This window comes from Verticillium alfalfae, genomic scaffold (genome assembly GCF_000150825.1).
Source record: "Verticillium alfalfae VaMs.102 supercont1.3 genomic scaffold, whole genome shotgun sequence".
In the NCBI taxonomy this organism is placed as follows: Eukaryota; Fungi; Ascomycota; class Sordariomycetes; order Glomerellales; family Plectosphaerellaceae; genus Verticillium; species Verticillium alfalfae.
The window spans coordinates 519154-536941 of NW_003315036.1; the positions used below are offsets into that span (position 1 = coordinate 519154).

Consider the following 17788-nt stretch of genomic DNA (forward strand, 5'->3'; position numbering starts at 1 on the left):
AAGCTATAAATATTACGATTAATATCTACGAAATCTAAGAATAAATTAAGCTTAACCTCGAGCTTATATATATTAGAATAACTATATACGTTAATAAAATAAAGATAAAAGGATTATCTTTATAAAAGGGAGGTAGCGTTTACCTTATCCGCTAAAATATTAAAACTAAACGATTAAACGATAAATTAGATTTTAAGAAACTAAAACCTTTTAAAATTCTTAAGAAACTCTTAGATATTAACTATTACCTCTTATTACTAGAGAATATAAAAATTCACTTTATCTTTTATATAGTACTCTTAGAATTAATATTATTTAATATACCCTTTATAATAAACGTAGAAATAGAAAATACGAACGAATATAAAATCGAAAGGATTATCGATTATAGATAAATAAATAAATAAAATAAATACTTTATTAAATAGAAAAGCTATAAATATAAAGAAGATATATAGGAATTAGTTAAGAACCTAAACTACTTATAGCTACTTTAAGAATACTATCGCTAAATATAGGACCGAGATCCGAAAACTCCTCCCCGAAGCCTAACGAGGATTAGTCTACGACGCTACTAATACCCTACTCTTAGAGATCCTATACTACGCTAGCCTCTTAAGCCTCGAGACTTAAGCTACCCTTATCTAGAGGAAGAATACCGTCCTCCTTATCTAATTAATAAATTCCCCGAGCGAATAACTCCTTATTATAAATCTTCGCCGCTTTCCGTATCTTATAAAGACGGGATAAACGACTTAACGCTACTACTAACTTCGTTTAAAGAACTTCTAACTCTATTTTAATATCTTTAATCTCTACTTCTCGCTTCTTCTATTTAATAAGAGCCTTCTCTACTATATAATCGTTAAATTAAAAAGACTAAGAACTTTACTAAGGGCTAACTTATATATAGAAACTATACTTACGCTATTATAGGAATAGCTATAACGGATATACTCCTTATAGCGAGAGGAACCTAGAGCGGTCTTATATATAAAGTACCGCTTAAAGTATCTAGTATAGGGTATCTTAGCTTTATTTTCGGAATCGATTAAAATAATAAACGCTTTTCTCTAATCGGTCTTAATAGATAAACGTTTAATAATATAGCTTAATATCTTATTAAGGTTATTAAGGATAATAAGAGAAGAATTACCCCGGATAGCTAGAACCTACTATTTATAGCCGCTAGGATATCGGCCTAGAAGAAGAGTATTATATAATAACTAAGGAATTACGCTAGCTACGAGTTACCGACCCCGTAATTAAGAAATAAGATAAGATAGGAACGGACCTACTTAATAAGTTACGTAATAACTTATAAGTAATATAATAATAAGCTAATAACTAGCTTATTAGCTAACTTATAGTAATCTTAATATTATAGATTACTAATAATTAATAAATAAATTATTTAATATAGATTTACTAACTTAATTAACTTAGGATAGGGAAATAAGTATAAAAGGATAGATATTCTTATACTTATAGATATACTCTTTCTCACGATAGTAATTAATCTAAGTCTTATTTTATATTTATTATAACGAGTACGTAATGCCTTACGATACTATATCGTCTTAGAGTTATAACCTAAGCTTCTACTAAATAGTAACCCTAACCCTCTCTAATAGTGTTCCCCTTTGGAAGCTATAGGTCGTAATACTCTACTTCTAAGCTATCGTAAGCGTCTATAAAGTCTTAGTATTTCTAATTAAGGGCTTAAAACTACTAATCCTACTTATATAGTTTAATAATTATCTAGAATACTCGGATATTATCGTCGTCTATATCGCCCTTTAGCTAAGCCTTTATTACTCTTTAAGTAACTTCGTAGATAGATCCGTATTCTATTTATATATACGATATCTATCTCCGTTATAAAGTATTAGTAAAGTAGTTACTCGTATATACGACTTTATCGATATCTCTACGGAAACTCTTTTTATTAAGCTAGAATCGTATATTAAAGCTAAATTAGAAGGTATTAAATTCCGATTAAGACGTCCCCTTATATTAAATAATTAATAGCTATATCTTCGTAAAAGGCGTACTTTATAGTTCTTCGTAGTATATTACCCTAAATACTAGTATTAGTCTATTAATTACTCCCGGTAATAGGCTTATTAGGTCTCCCCTTCGGAGTATAGCTAATTCTTCGTATTTCCTTTTCTTTACGAGTTTATATTATTCTTCCTCTAACTATCGGTCTAGTTCCTTATTTATAATTAATAGTAGATTATTAAGTATATTATTCTCAGTATCTTATCTTTATTTTATATCGGGCTTTAATTATATTAATTCCTCGGTATTCTCCGTCTATTATCCTATAGTAGCCTATCTTCTAGTACTACGTACGTCTCTAATCGATATATTATCCTAACGGTCGTCGCTCCTTTAGGGGTAGATCGATTATTATATTAAAGGAGTCTTATATAACGAGTAAAGGGATTAGCTATTAGTCTCTTAGGGGGTCTCTAAGGAGATAGAATAATCGATACCCTCTATAAATCTTAGTCTATTAACCTTTCTTATAACTATTCCCTTACTACGCTTAGTCCTCTCTCCTTAGTTCCTACGATTAAATAATAGGCTATCCCCTATCGGTCTTATACCTCCCTCAGGTCCTGATAGTGTGTTACGGTGTGTCTATGCGTGGATTGGACGAGAGTGAGAGGAAAGAAAAGTAGTTGATTCACATGTTTGTTCTGAGTCTCGGTTTTTCTTAACATGCCGGTGATCGTTGGTCTTGACTCTAGAATGATGTCACTCGTTGATATGCAATTCTCTTGGCCTTGTCCCACTTGTTAAGGTGGAATCCAATGTCACCGGCGTCATATGAGGACTTCAATTTGCGTGATTGTCTTGTCTGAATAATGCCCTAATCGAGCTTGGGCTCTGTTCCCGCGTCGACATCCTGCTGCTTGACTCTTTTGATCAGTCCGGTACCGACTACGGCACTGAGCCCCTCCTCCACCTGCTTCGTGAACAGCGTGTCGCTGCCCGTAGCACGAACCGACTTTCGGCGCTCCCTCTCCGCGACGCTCAGCCCCAGACCGTTCCGCTTGTTGGCCTCGAGCTCCTCGAGGCGCTTCAGTCGCGTGGCGTACCTCTCGTTGCGCTCCTTGCGGATCTGTTTCGAGCCAAGGCGCTGCAGAACGAAGCACACGAGCGAGCGGAACACGAGGAAGATGTGTTCACTGATAAAAATAGTGACGGGCAAAACACACCAGCCACCGCTTCCGAGGTGGCTTGAGCCAAAGAGGTGGACAATGGCAGCGGTCGAAATGCTGCCGAGCCAGGTGAGAAGGTCGAGGGAATAAATCCATGGCCCAATGCCGTCCGTTCTGATGGGGTGAGGACGCTGGTGCTCGATGCAGATCTTGAGAAAGTCGGAGCGTAGCTCGATCCAGTTGTTGACGAGGAAGCCCATTGGGATGAGAGGCCAGACGGGCGAGAAGAGGGTGAGGTAGCCAAACTGCAGGACGATCTCGGCAATGTCTTCCTGCACGTCGTATTTCGGAAGTGTCGATTGGTTGCGGGCACGCTTGAGGAACTCAGCCTCCTCAGGGTCATCGCGAACGACGGACATGAGCATCGAGTCCTTGGATCGCAGACGTCGGATCTCGCGCCACCAGCCGCCGAATCTGTGCTTGACGAGGGGTAAGACATTCTCTTCGAAGAAACCGGATATCTGTCCGGTGACAACGAGAGCAATGACCTCATTTCGTAGGCGATCAGAATCAGCGTGGAAGGTTGTGTTGTGGAAACGCTGGCCGACGCTTCCTAACAGCTTTGTCGTAGCCGTCTCGAGGTATGGAATCACATCGTCTCCGAAGGGCACATAGACGAATGCCGTCAGGAGAATGGGAAGGTAATTGGTGACAATATTCAGGACAAAGATCTTTTGTGTCAGGGACATCTCGTGATGATCAGCCGTCCGGTGGTTCTCGAACTCGGTGAGCGTATTTGCCATGTCCTCGAGGGAAGACGTGATGTAGGGAAGTGCCACTGCCAGCAGGACGGTGGGGAAGTACTCGAGGTAGTACTTGTAAGGGCCTTCGTACGTCTCGGAGATGAGAACCTCAATAGCGAAGACACACACGATGATAAACCCCAGGGCCAGCGTGGCGAGCGCAACAAAGGGGATCTGAAGCAACTGTCGCATGACCTGCTTCCTCTTGGGGAAGTAATGCCGCGTTCGTCCCCCTTCATCTGTGATGATCTTGTCGTATTTGAACTGTGGGCGATTGACCTTGACGTGGCCAATGCCTTTGACGTTCCACCGGATGCCCAGGTCAGCCTCCTGAATTTTCCAGTATTCGAGAAATACAGTACACCAAACACAAGTCATGATGGCGTAAAAAAGTGAGTAGTTGGACAGGAAGCGCCAGGCAAAGACGCCGGTGATGGCGGGGAAGCTGAGAAAGACGAGGTACGTCTGGATGAAGGCAAAGTAAAAGGCCACCTTGGATCCCCAAAGGTCTCGCACCATGTCGAGATCGTCGTGGGTCAGGAAAATGCGCTTGCTCAGGTGCTTCAGCAATGACTGGTTGATCTTTTCATTGTGCAGCGGGAAGACGGCCTCGACGTTCTCCCATTTGCCCAGACCGGGGTGATGCCGGGGCCGCCGAGGTCCTTGCTCCAATTGACAAGGTGATACATGGAGAGAACATCTTCGGCCTCATACTCTGCATCAACGACAGTATTTTTGGTGCCTCCAGGATGGTGGGCAACAATGCCGTACAGCCAATCCCTGACCTGAGAGGAGTTAGTTCTATGCGCAGCCAGACATCGAGACGGACGGCTCACCTCGACTTATAGACGGTGTTTCCAAGGAGCTCGCGAGGCGCCTTGACAAACACCAAGAGGGTCTGATCGTAGCCCGCTCGCACTTCTGTCTGCAGGCCAGTCTCTTCAAGATCAGCGAGAAGCTCAGTCAGCTCCCTGGAGGCCGTTTCCTGGTCTAGGTCATGTCAGCTTCCTAGGAGCGCGTGTCGGAGACGCGTAATGTTGCATACCGATCTCGCTGAAATTGTATTTGACAACATACTTGTCATTGTACGTCTCATGGTACTCGCCAGATGGCGTTCGTATCATGGGGGGCGGCTTGAGCATGCCTGACATGGTTGCCAGGGCCGGGTGAGAGTTGAAAAAGAGTCGATGGAGGGATGAGAAATAAGGACAGAATCCCTGCTTGCCCCCAAGCCTCAACAGCAAGGCTGGGAAGGGCTGAGAGTGAGGGTGAGAGTCCTAGGCCTGGTGGCCTCGGCGGGCGAACAGACGATGGCAGAAACAGTTGAAACAGCGATGAGATGTGGCGTGCTCAGGGTCCTGAAGAATGTCTATCTCAGTCAATGTCGAAGTGTGAGCCCCGACAGCAAGCAACGGCAAAGTTGGGAAGAGACAGGTAAGGCTCAGAGTGCGATGGCTTCATCAAGATGATGTGACGTATGACCAAAGCGTGACTTGCCTCCTGTCAGTCTTTTTTTGCCCTTGGGGTCAACCAAGCTGGAGCCCAGGCCTGACGCGTCAGCGTCCTCCACCGCCAAGCGAAGAAGCCGCCTTGTTTGCCGCAGAGCCGCGCTGGGACGGGGTTCGAAGTCATGTCTGGTGCCAACTAGGGTCTCGGACGTCCATCAGACGCGCTTGCGCCAATGCTGACGGGGAAGCATCCGTCGGCGTATCGGCCCTCGACCAGAAAGTCGAACCGACACTGATGATGAGGGATGGAGAATGATGCCGCGGACCGATGATGTCTATAGAGTCGTGGCATAGGGATTGCGGCTGGCCCAGCCCAGGGTGTGGGTGTGCCCATCCCATCGTCCCCGCCCGTAGGGCAGAGCCGGGGAGATCCGTCAGTGGCTCAAAGGCCTGGGTGCCCCCGAACGCTCTGAGGCACAGTTCCTAACGCTGGCTTTAGCGCGTCTTGCTGTGCTTCGACATGCGACACGTGACTTGCCCCTGCTCTGTTTACTCCTCCCTCAGCCTTTGACTTGGGGTGAAGCTTCATCATGATCGAGTAGTCGGGTGCCTGCTATTGCTTGGCAGCAGGTTCACTCGGCCGAGCAAGAGATTGCACATTGTCAAAGGTGCCTCGACTTGGAGAGACCTTCAAGCCATCGGACAACTCGAGTGTCCAGGATCGATGCGAGATGCCTCTATCAATGGCAGGCTTCTTGACGACTCCCAGGCAGACCACATGGGGGGTGGGTGGGTGACGTACTCTCCCGCCGAACGGCCTGCTGTCCCAACGAGCCGGTTCACGACCAGACTCCCGGCAGTCAGTGGCGGGCCCTTGCAATGGCGTGCTGACGCGATGGTCGGAAACAATCTGCCGGCATACGAGTTCAAGCGCGGAGCATTGCTGGCAGCAAGGACTTGCCCTTGAGGATCATAACTCCAGGAGTCGTCTGGTATTTTGAACAAGAAATGCAGCACCAAAAACGAGTGGGCATGACCAGCATCGTCTTTTCCGCTCTAGCTCCCGTCCCATACCGTACGCAAGGCTTCGTGAGAATTCAGGAGGGCTGGGACTCAGTGAGACAGTGGAGGTCAAAATCGTAGGACGCGACACGTTTTCTTGCCAAATGCCACAGGAAAGCGAAATGAGCTTGATGCTCTACGACAAAGTTGCAAGTCATATCGCCCAACCATGCATGAATCGACGGGAAAAGAATCCAGAGAGCTGACCACCAACGCAATGGCCAGATCCAGGCATGCTACGAAACAGCAGACAATGGAATTGCGGTCCAGGTGTGCAACAGTTGCCGAGTGGCCACCCGAAGACTCAAATTGAATGCAGCTGCTACTGACTCGGAAATCATTTATACCTTTCGCGATTGATCGACTTCTTTGCGGATCTCATGAGCTGGCAATATCAAGCTGGTGGCGCGCAAGTCTGCCGTATCACCCATTAGGAAGGTCATAGATGTCGGCAACACCAAGCGGCCAACCAGCTCCGACCATGTCCTCTCACATCCATTCAGGCTCCACCCCTGGATCTTCTCCACCCCCGCTACGCTTCTCAGCCATCTCACCTCTTCTCCCGCTGTTCTATACCGGCCACGTCGGGCCCATTGGCACTTTACTGTGCCGTTAGTACCTTGTTCAAGGATTCATAGCCCCTCTAATCGACAGTGTGTCAGCGACGATGGGGCACAGCCAAGGTTCGGTCGAACCTACATGCGCTTGCGTCGAGTGTAACGGCACCTGCCTCTTTCTATCAACCGCCAAGCCTCTCCATCTTCGAGAGAAACGTCATGGATCAGCAGCATTGGTGAATCAGAAGGCGAGGACAGCTACCACCCGCCCCCTCGCGGGAGACCTTCAACGCGGGGTTCAGGGCAAGGCACCTCACTTGCTGGGATCTGGCACAGCATGAAGGACCGACATGGCCGCCATTTGGCCAATCTATGCAGGGATCTTCTGCTCTTAAAGAACAACCGCCTGCCGCAGAGGCAGGTAAGGAGGCGATGCCCGCCTGTCTTTCGAGCCCTCTCTTGTTCCCGTCACTCCCACGGCACATCTCACGTTAGCCATGAAGTTCCTCGCCTGCCTCGCTGCCGCTGCCGTGCCCCTGGCATCGGCTCGGCGTCTTGCCCCTCGTGAGGCCAGGGTCCTCTACGATGGCTTTAAGGTCTTTGAGATTGAAGCACCGGAGGGCGTCGACGCCATTATGGAGAAAATCGCCAACATCGACTTCATCGACGTCGACGAGGGTTCGCCTGACAGTTACAGCGTCGCCGTGGCTCCCGAGTCGGTCAAGGACTTTGAGGCTCTCGGCCTGAAGCATATTGTGGTCCACGAGGATCTCGGCGCCGATATCCTTCTTGAGGGTGACCTACAGCCTTATGCCAGCAGGAAGCTCTCGAGGGCCTCCTCCGAGGCGCTTTCTGCTGATCTCCCTGGCATCGAGTGGTTCAATGCGTATCACGCGTACGCCGACCATGTCGACTACATCGAAGACCTGCACTACGCCTTCCCCGACAACTCTGAACTCGTCGTCGCCGGCAAGTCGTATGAGGGGCGCGACATTCACGGTATTCACCTGTGGGGCAAGGGCGGTAAGAGCTCGAAGCCTGCGATTGTAAGGTCTCCCCTTCGGGCATGGATGAAAGACACGACTGACCGAAATCCCCTGCAGTACTGGCACTCCACGACGCACGCCCGCGAGTGGATCACCACCATGACGGTCGAGTACTTCCTCTACCAGCTCATCTCCGGCTACCTCGCCTCGGACGCCGAGGTCACCGCCCTCCTCAACGCCTACGACTTCTACGTCCTCCCCGTCGTCAACCCAGATGGCTTCATCCACTCGCAGACGACCGACCGCCTTTGGCGCAAGAACAGACAGCCGCGCTGCAACCAAGCCTGCATCGGCACCGACCTCAACCGCAACTGGCCGCACTACTGGAACGTCACCGGCGGCGCCAGCGACGACCCATGCGCGCAGTCCTACCGTGGTCTGAGTCCCGGCGACACGCCCGAGATGGCGTCCTTCACGGCCTACACGGACAAGGTCGCGTCGGCACACCCCGACGGCATCAAGTTCTTCGTCGACTGGCACGCGTTTGGCCACATCATCCTCATGCCCTACGGTGGCAACTGCTCGCTGCGCGTTGCCAACTATGACCGCCAGATGGAGCTGGCCCGCCAGACCACCGCCATCATTGAGAGCGTCGCCGGCAGCAAGTACAGGTACGGTCCCGTGTGCGACGTCTTGTATGCCGCGAGCGGCGGCTCGATGGACTACGTCTATGACATTGCTGGTGCCGACATTGCCTGGGGTTGGGAGCTCAGTCCGGCGAACGAGGCTGCCGGTGGCTTCGTGCTGCCAGCGGAGAAGATCCTGGCAACAGCCCAGGAGAACTGGAAAGGTGTCAAGTGGCTATTGACCCAGCTCTGATGTCGTGGTTTCGTGACTCGAGCAATAGAAATCGAAGAGCAGAATGATGTACATGTACTCAATATTTGGAAGCATGCGCGCCGTGTACCCCATGTCAAGCATGTATTAAGGACTGGGTTTGGTAACATATACCACCATGCCACAGGAGCTCACACCTGTAGTTCATCCGTGAGGTAACCTCTGGAGCTATGTCTTCCGCATACCCACATCAATGCAAGCGGGAACACAAAAACTTTCAGAAAGACAGCTGTTCGTTACAATGTCGTGCCCATACCCCGTCAAAGCGCCGGATCGCCCCATCCGCAAAGCTTCATAGCCTCCATGACAAGGCCAAACTTGCACAGCGAGTCGTGCGAACCGCCAGAGTGAAGCAGGGATGAAGTCCCAGAGCCAGACTGATATCAAAGCATCTGCCCTCGCACAGATTTGCCGCAATCGCTCCGTGGCACGATGATCCCAGCCCCATGAAGCGGCAAGGCTATCAAGCCGTCGTGACCGGAGCAACGATCGACCGGGCCGTCCGGCCAGTCATGGTGGGAAAATGGCTCCGCGATCCCTCAAGTCGATCAACATGACGTCTCAAAAGACGACTCGCAGGAAAAGGCTACTTCACCCACCTACCTCCTTCTCCTGTTTGATGTGTGTTCGTCATTTGCTCGGTGGTGGGCGACAGAGCCCACCGGTTTCCGTTTCGGGGCCCGCCATCAGACGACTTTTCTCCCAGTGCTGCGGTCCGAGAGGTGTTGTCACCGTCGAAGCCCCCACCTCCTCCCTCTCCTTCACCCTCCGAGATGCGATTCAGCGGCGGAGAGCAGAAGAGATCAAGTTGGAGGTGACGTTGGGGGAAAATAAAGTTTCCCCATTCGAAACAGCCCCCGTAGTGACGAGCACAGACGAGAGAGAGCAGGGGGCGTCGCGGCGCCTTCAAACGGGTTCGTCGGATGTGGCACGCTGTCGCATTGCTATGCCGCATTGGGCTGTTAGAGACACAAGGTGCGTTGCACGATGGGCGGTTGAAAGGTAGCCAGATTGGGGTGTGCTGTGACGCTTTTGTTTTCTACTCATTGTCCCGGACACTTGATGAGGAGAGTTTTTGCCTGCATTCGGGTGGTTCGTTTCGTGCGGCGAGAAGGTTGGTGGGCGGGTTGCGGGTCGAGCGCGGAAAGGAATATCCCTGGCGTGACTTTGGCTTTGAAGGGGACATTGGGGAATCTAGATCGAGATGGATGGATGGCCTTTCGGTAAGATGGTTGAGATGGTCGGTTTCTCCCGTGGCTTGTGGTGATGGCGTTAATGGTGGCAGTCACGCGATACAAAAGGGAGCGAGAAGCCCAGCTTCATCTGTGAGATGTGGTATTCGGCGAAAGGTATGCAGCGTTTTCCAGTTTTGGATCCTTCTTAATCTTGATATTTAATCTTTTCTTTCATAGTGGTCGTCCATCATGAGCTGGCCACGGTTGCCCAGCTTGGTCTGGGCCATCTTCCTATGTGCCAACCTCGTCCAGTCTGCCACGACCACGTCGAGCCAGACTGCCTCGCAGGCCAACAATGCCCTTCATCCCTGGGTCACGATGGCCCCCGATGGCGCGACTCGTACGGTCACGCCTACAATCGATGGCGACGACACAATCTCGGCCTACAATGGCCCAACAGCCCTCCCCACCGCCTTCAGCGACGGCTCCGGGGCTTTCCTCGTCTGCGACGAAGCTTCGGGATCAAGTGAATTGTATTCCCCCTTTTGTGCCTCGGAAAAGGATAAGGAGGTAGCCGCAGGGAGCACATACTTCAGTGAGCAGCAGCATCTCCTCTTCCGGAATTCAGGCAATGAGTCCCTAACATGCTGCAGTCACCTGGGATGCAGAGCACTTTGAAGATCCTGGCCGCGGCGTCGTTGTCGAGGGCGCCCTGACCAACCACGACGGCGTCATCGAGGACCAGGCCTTCTCCTCCGGGCCCATCGTCGCCTCCGAGGGCTTCTACGCCTGGACCATCAGCGAGACGGACCCCAAGAGGTGGAAGCAGATGGACGTCCAGCTCTACCTCGTCTATGAGAACGGCACTTCAGCCCGCAACCGCATCTCCGGCCCCAAGCTGAGCATCACGCCGCCCAAGCAAAAGTCGTCCTTCCAGCTCTCCTTCGTCATCCTGCCGGTCTCCTTCATCTGTTTGGCATTGATGGTCGCCGCCGTCTTTGTGACAGTGCGCATACGGAAGCGCCGCGCCGCAAGGAGGCAGAACGGCGGGTGGAACGGCATCAGCAGCGCGGATCTCGAGTCCAAGGATACAAAGAAGAGCATGGCTGCCGACGACGACTTTACCTGGTCGGCAGGCGGGGCCGAGATTGCGCCTCCGAAGCCTGCTTTCACTTTCGACGCCACGAAGCTGAACCCTCTCAAGAGGATCCGCTCGCTGAGGCGGCCGGTTGTAAACTTTACCATTGCCAGCCCGACGGCTGAAGGCCCGAAACCAGCGAGCTCGGTGTAATTCTGGCAATGGTTTTGATGTTGTGAAGGTATGGGACAAAAGATGGCATGTAAAACAAGCGATTGTCAAATCAAGCGGGCGTTTCCAATCGTTTTATCATTATCAGATGATGCTGCGCATTGTCGTTTCGGGCGGGTCCCAGACGACATCTTTGATGCCGAGCCGGCGCCTGGATGGAATCGTCATAGATTTTGTTGCACCGTTCGTCGTTGACGAGGAGGGTAGTTCGAGATCGGCTTCGGGTGCTATGAGCAACAATGGGCGCCAGTCTTTACCTTGTTCCACTGTTCCAGCCCGATTCCCTTCGTCTGTCTGATGCCGGTGCATACCGATTGCTGCCTCGGCCCTCGTGCTGACACACTCGTAGAGAAGTCGGGCATCGTCCACTGACCCAGCGTGATACAGGCCCACGCCAAGTGACGCCAGGGCTAGAGGATCTCCAGTACCATACGGCGTGAAGGCGTTGCCAACATTGTTCACCGAGAGGCAGGCGTTGATTTGGTAGTCTTTGATAAGCGATGGGACGTGGAGCGTTCCCCGGGGCCGACGGTGATGAAAGTCCTGACTGGCGTCATCGTTACCCGCAGGACGTCCCATCATGTACAGATCACTCGATGGCAGCCCGACAAAGTAGACTGGCAACTTGGACGTGTGAATCCTATCAGCGAGCTGCTGGAGTCTCTCCCGCGGTACCTCGGTGAGCCTGGTGGCGTGGCCGAGAACCACGGTCTTGCAATCTGCTTTCGTGGCCCACGCATATCCCTCGAGGCATTCAATGGCGGTCTGAATGTGGCCGATGTCCACTGAGCCTGGTTGGCCAAGATTGTACTCAATATGAAAGTCGAGATGCAGGTCACGTTGGAGCGCTGTCGCCACTGCCCACGCAATGTTTCGACCGCTGGCATCATCGTTGTCCTCGACGTAAGGTGTCGTGCCGAGGGCGTCAATCGAGTCAATGTACTCCTCAAGAGCAACTTCCAATGCTTCACGATTTTTCGTTCCGTGTGCAGTGGAAAATAAAGGGTCTTGAGCGAATATGCATATCTGGACGTTGATGAGATGGCGGAAATCCTTCTTCAGGCGGACTGCTGTGACAAGAGGTGCGACACCAGTGACGCGGTCGACTTCGACGAATGCCCGGAGGGACGTGATCCCCTGCTTGTAACTTGTCGCTAGGAGCTGAGAACCGCGGAGGTAGAGGTCTGCTTCGGTGTAGCGAGATTTGGCTTTGGATGTATTGGTAAGGGCCTCCTCAAACGTGCCAGACGTTGGGGCTAGGTCGGAGTAGCCAGGGTGGTCAGAGGACGCGGCGCGGTTGCCCGTCAGCAAATATGCCTTGTCCAGGTGGATGTGAGGGTGACAGAGTGTAGGCAGCAGGAGACTTGATGGCCCTGACGCGTCTGCCGCAGGAATCTTGGACTCGACAACGCCATCAATAACTGTGATGTCCCAAGCTGCGTTATCATGCTCGAATGGGATAACGACATTGTTGAGCTGCATCTTGAGCGAAGGTCGTTGCTACCAGTATTCTAATGTTGAGTGATTTTTCCTTATTGTATTTCAGTTTGGCAGGGTCTGGTAAATGCATGGTGGAAGGTAAGAGAGACGTGGGTTGATTCGACAAGTGAATGTTGCTCGATGTTACAAACGTGCATGATGTCATGAGGACAGACAAGCAAAGTGGTTCAAACAATCGACAAACACCTGGGCTCTGTGAAGCAGCAATGAAATAAAACCCGAGCTCCAGTATGGTCAGGATCAACAAATACTCTATTTTCTGGCTGTAACTCTATATCGTTGCTGCCGACTTGAACACGGTATTATCTTGATCCCCGAGAAGGTGGGGTATGGTGATGGGATTACACCGAGATGGACGGTTCACCGAAGTCACCGACCCCGGCCCACTGATATCGGTCAGTGCAATCAGCATCCCGCACAGACCACTCTCCACACACAATGGTCAGGGCTTAGAGCCCCAATCTTAGCGAAACCCCGTCCCTCCACTCGCTGTAGCACCTGGCCCCGATCCGGCCACCACCAAAAAGTTTCTGTCGATTCTTTCGTGAGAACTTCATTCCGATCAACCAGCACCAGACGCCCAGCCAGCTGCCAGTCAAGATGTCCGCCCAGAACAAGATCGCCCCCAACAGCCCCTCGAGGGCCTCCCCCTCGGAGCTTGAGCAGAACATTGCTCAGGCTCTGTACGACCTCGAGACGAACACCGCCGATCTCAAGGTCGCTCTGCGCCCTCTGCAGTTCGTCTCCGCCCGTGAGGTAAGAACGACTTGAAAAAACAGATACTCTCTCCCTCTATGGATCGCAACACGAATCCTGTTCCCACACTACCGAGAAACCGCCTCCACGCGCGACGAACCCGGTTCCGATTGCCATCTGCCAGCAATCAAAACCCCCGCCTTATGCGAACATACCCTGAGTACGATGGTGGCCATTCATCTTGGCTACCTCACCCCTCAAAAGGGCAGAGCATCGATGGGGGGCGCTCAGTAGGCGACGGACCGGAAAAGTCTTGCGCTGGATGGTTGGAGTGTATAAGAATGAGAAAATATCCTGCCCACACAAGATACTACTCTATAGTGGAACAGGACGGGAAGCGGTCCAAGGTTTCGTCCTGGAGCTCGCATGCTGATTTCTGGTCTTGTTTAGATCGAGGTTGGCCACGGCAAGAAGGCTATTGTCATCTTTGTCCCCGTCCCTTCCCTGCAGGGCTTCCACCGCGTCCAGCAGCGGTATGTTACCCCAACCCAGTTCTCCTCAAGCTGTGCAACACGTACTGATGTAGTGTAGCCTCACCCGTGAGCTCGAGAAGAAGTTCTCCGACCGCCACGTCCTCTTCCTCGCTTCGCGCCGCATCCTCCCCCGCCCCAAGCGCTCCAGCCGCTCCCGCAACACCCAGAAGCAGAAGCGCCCCCACAGCCGTACCCTCACCGCTGTCCACGACGCTATCCTGTCCGACCTCGTCTACCCCGTCGAGATCGTCGGCAAGCGTCTCCGCACCAAGGAGGACGGCAATAAGCTCCTCAAGGTTGTCCTTGACGAGAAGGAGCGTGGCGGTGTTGACTACCGCCTCGACACCTACGCCGAGGTCTACCGCAAGCTCACCGGCCGCGGTGTCAACTTCGAGTTCCCCCAGTCCGGCTCCACCGACTACTAAGCGTGTCGCCCTCGGATCGGGAGATCTGATTGCGACATGTTGGTACCAGCGGCGTAGTTGGGTCTTCATGGATTGGCATTCGGGAGTTTTCCTTTCATCTTGACGTCGTCAGACTTTTACGACTGGAAGAGGTAGATGATTCCCGGCCTGCCCTCGCGCGTGTGCGCGTGCGTGAGCAGCAGCAGCGTATGGTCACGCACAACGACTGGTTGGTCAAAAATGGGCTCGGCGTCTAGAGTGTAGCATGAAAATTCAGAGCAGGCTGCCAAACATGCATTGACGAACGTAATGATTTCTTCCTTTTAATTCTGACGAATGCGGCAACATAACTGTGATATGATGGGGGTATCGTTGTCATTTGTGTGTTTATCATAAGAGCACAAACACTCGAGCTATGTCTGGCTTATCCTTCCCACCCCGAGTACGCACCAATATGCCAACTCGCGCTTCTCCTTGGCCTCTTTCTCCTTGCCGGGCGCTGCGCCCACCTCGTTCTGCGCCTCAGCCTCCCACTCAATCCGCACAAACATGGGTATCTCCAGCACATCCTCGTCCTCCTTCAGTGGGTTCCTGTCGGGCTCTCCGCCGTCTGGACCCGCCGTCACGAGATCCAGCCTCAACGAGGCCGGCACGACCTCCACAACCACGCTTACCCAGTTCCGCCCCCTTTCCCAGATCTTGCCCGGCTCGGGCTGCTGCTGCCCTGCACCCCCCTCCTCGCCCCTGCGCCGCCTTTCCTCGCCTTTGAGCGCGTCGTCCCACATGTCGGTGTTGGCGTCAATCTCGAACTGAGGGCACAGCACCGTCACAGTGCTGGGGAATCGTCCCGGCGTTTTCGCCGGTGTCGCGAGGGTCACCTTGACCGCCTCAAAAATGGGATTCTTGAACGTGAGAAGGTACTGCGCCGGCTTGAGGGGCGCGAGCCAGAGCTCCTGAGGCACAGGAGGCCGCATCGCTGAGGGAATGTTACCAGCTTCGGAGTGAAGCGGCCGTATGGAAATGGTGGGGATGTAACTCCCCGCGACGAGGCGGATACGGAAGCGCGTGTTGGAGATCTTGGCCTCGGGCTTGCTGATAATGTGTCGACAGAGCGGACAGCGCTTGGATCGCTTCGTGCGTAGAAGGTAGGGAATCGGGCGGAGCTCGGAGGCGAAGCGGACGGGTTTGGGCTGGGGATCCTTTTTGCTCGGCCGTGACCGTGTCGTCGACCGTGGACTCGCGCAGCTGCGCGATACGGGCTGAATCGTCGAGGTTGGCAACCTTCAGACCCTCATCGAGGTCAAGCGCCTCGCGCATGATGGGTATCTTGCTCCGCGACTGTTTGTGGCTGGTGTGTGTGCCCGTATAGATGCTCATGATGCGTGAGAGAGACCCTGGAGACGCAATGCCCAGGTCACTGAAGGACGACAGGCCCGCCGCCTGGGGATTCGAATTCGCCAGTTGGGTTTGGTAAAAAGTCTTGAGTTGCGCGAAGTGAAGCTCATGGTCAACATCCTCGCTCTTCAGTGGCGTTTCAGCCCACGCCTCCTTGTCTTTCCTGCGTTCCTTGTACTCTTTGGCGGTCAGACGTGCCTGTCCCCCGTTGTTGATCTTGGCGAGCTGTTGGTATATTCCATTCGGCTTATCGAACTTGATCCCAATCTCGGCAGAGCTCCATTGGCAGTAGGAGCAACTGAGAATGTATGGTCCGGCTGGAGGGGCGGCACCTTCAGCAGCGAGAAGACTTCGATCGGGGGGTGTTTCTAGGCTCGTCACAGCAAGAGGCCCAATGCAACATGGACACTGAAAGCAGCTTCTTGTGCATCTGGGGAACAATCAGTTCACTCCTCAGAGTCTGCCACACTTGAGCAGCGTCTCGAACGTACCTATTACCCTCACTCTTGAGGTTGCTGCTGGGTACCTCGAAGAGGCAATTAGGGCAGTAATATGTGACTATCTCTTCGTTGACACATCTCGGGCATCGTATTTGATGGCAGTCTTCGCAGTAGTTAAGATACTCGAGGGGGTAGAGACTGTAGTTCGCGCGGGCAGCTCTTGGGTCAAAAGTTCGATCATCGTCGGGCTCTCCTTTGGCTGCCGAGCTGTCAGCTGCCGGGCTAGAATCGGAGCATGGGCATTGAATATAGCTGTATGGTGTCAATGGTGCCATGTTGTAGGCAAGTAGTCAGAAATGGCCAAGCGCGGCAAGTGTGAAGGCCTCCAGCCACCAATGTTGCATTCTAGCATCAGATTGCGAGCTGGAAGCTATCAGAGCGCGTTCACCGCGCCCGCTGCACAGCACCACCAAGAACTGTGGGACTTATCGGACATAGATAAGATAGAGAAACCCCTTATCTAACACATCAGCTCAGACCCTCAATAATTCAGGCTTCCTTCCCCGCTCTATTGAACTAGTAGATCCAAACCACCGTACCTGCTATCAACAAGATGCTTCGTCGGCAATTTGACTCTTCAATCAAGCCCCGTCAAATGGCATGACCCGGCATTCTGGGATTCATCGGCCGTGGCAGTGGATGCCCTTGTGAATGCAGGGACGGAGTAGTCAGGGCTGTTCAACACAAGCCCCAGACCATGATGGAACTATCGACGAGCTGCATCGTGTCTCGACTGGCCCATCCCCATGTCGTCTAGGCTCCCCTGGTTGAGATGCCTTTTCTTGTGCGACTGACTGGTTCATCCATCGGCCAGCTCAGCCAGCCTTCGCTGCGGTCCACTTCAGACTCTCAATCCCGACCTCGCTTGGTCACCCGTTGCTCGTGTGGCGGTCCAGCGAAACTTATCACACCACAGCGTCTAGGCCGCGAGCTGAGGTTACTTGCAGGTCAAAGTAGTCTAGCGTCAAGGCCTTCCCGCCAGTCTAGATGCATCACAAACTCTGGCCCCGCGGGGTTTACGGCCCCCTCAATGCCTTTTTACCATGTGGTTTTGATGTCGGCAATCTCACGCTTATGTGCGCCTGTATCCCAAGCTTCGTGACGCCAGAGCTGGATCAACAACACACCATCCCGCTCACCCGCTACTGGTTCAGCTCTTTGGGCTTGCATCAGTGTCGGACATCGCTTCCTCCACAACCCCTGCTGTCCGCTGGGTCAGATTGACTGGGCCTGTCTGCCTCTGGGGCTATTGCCACGTTGATGCCCTGAGGCCAGAGTAATTTTTGCGAGTCTCAGCGCGTGTTCTTGAGGGACCCAGTCCAGGCCCTATTTGCCCCTTTTTTCTGGTGA

At 52.3% G+C, this 17788-nt stretch overlaps 6 protein-coding genes across 6 annotated transcripts; 3 read left to right on the plus strand and 3 right to left on the minus strand.

Annotated features, from left to right (window-relative positions):
• Nucleotides 1–2881: 2881 nt before the first annotated feature.
• VDBG_02662 (conserved hypothetical protein) lies at nucleotides 2882–5127 on the minus strand (the record flags this gene model as incomplete). The annotated part of the gene is made up of 3 exons (XM_003006477.1): nucleotides 2882–4676; nucleotides 4813–4966; nucleotides 5022–5127. The coding sequence occupies 3 exons, from the start codon at nucleotides 5125–5127 to the stop codon at nucleotides 2882–2884; spliced, it is 2055 nt and encodes a 684-aa protein (XP_003006523.1).
• A 2413-nt stretch (nucleotides 5128–7540) lies between these two features.
• VDBG_02663 (carboxypeptidase B) lies at nucleotides 7541–8908 on the plus strand (the record flags this gene model as incomplete). Its single annotated transcript, XM_003006478.1, has 2 exons — nucleotides 7541–8089; nucleotides 8147–8908. 2 exons carry the CDS (start codon nucleotides 7541–7543, stop codon nucleotides 8906–8908), a joined length of 1311 nt encoding a protein of 436 aa, XP_003006524.1.
• A 1330-nt stretch (nucleotides 8909–10238) lies between these two features.
• VDBG_02664 (hypothetical protein) lies at nucleotides 10239–11392 on the plus strand (the record flags this gene model as incomplete). The annotated part of the gene is made up of 2 exons (XM_003006479.1): nucleotides 10239–10696; nucleotides 10755–11392. The coding sequence occupies 2 exons, from the start codon at nucleotides 10351–10353 to the stop codon at nucleotides 11390–11392; spliced, it is 984 nt and encodes a 327-aa protein (XP_003006525.1).
• Nucleotides 11393–11494: 102 nt separating this feature from the next.
• VDBG_02665 (amidohydrolase) lies at nucleotides 11495–12892 on the minus strand (the record flags this gene model as incomplete). The annotated part of the gene is made up of 1 exon (XM_003006480.1): nucleotides 11495–12892. One exon carries the CDS (start codon nucleotides 12890–12892, stop codon nucleotides 11495–11497), a length of 1398 nt encoding a protein of 465 aa, XP_003006526.1.
• A 536-nt stretch (nucleotides 12893–13428) lies between these two features.
• VDBG_02666 (40S ribosomal protein S7) lies at nucleotides 13429–14564 on the plus strand (the record flags this gene model as incomplete). The annotated part of the gene is made up of 3 exons (XM_003006481.1): nucleotides 13429–13666; nucleotides 14057–14139; nucleotides 14198–14564. The coding sequence occupies 3 exons, from the start codon at nucleotides 13511–13513 to the stop codon at nucleotides 14562–14564; spliced, it is 606 nt and encodes a 201-aa protein (XP_003006527.1).
• Nucleotides 14565–14851: 287 nt separating this feature from the next.
• On the minus strand, nucleotides 14852–16713 carry VDBG_02667 (dynactin Arp1 p62 subunit RO2; the record flags this gene model as incomplete). The annotated part of the gene is made up of 3 exons (XM_003006482.1): nucleotides 14852–15673; nucleotides 15762–16287; nucleotides 16430–16713. The coding sequence occupies 3 exons, from the start codon at nucleotides 16711–16713 to the stop codon at nucleotides 14957–14959; spliced, it is 1527 nt and encodes a 508-aa protein (XP_003006528.1).
• Nucleotides 16714–17788: the final 1075 nt, after the last annotated feature.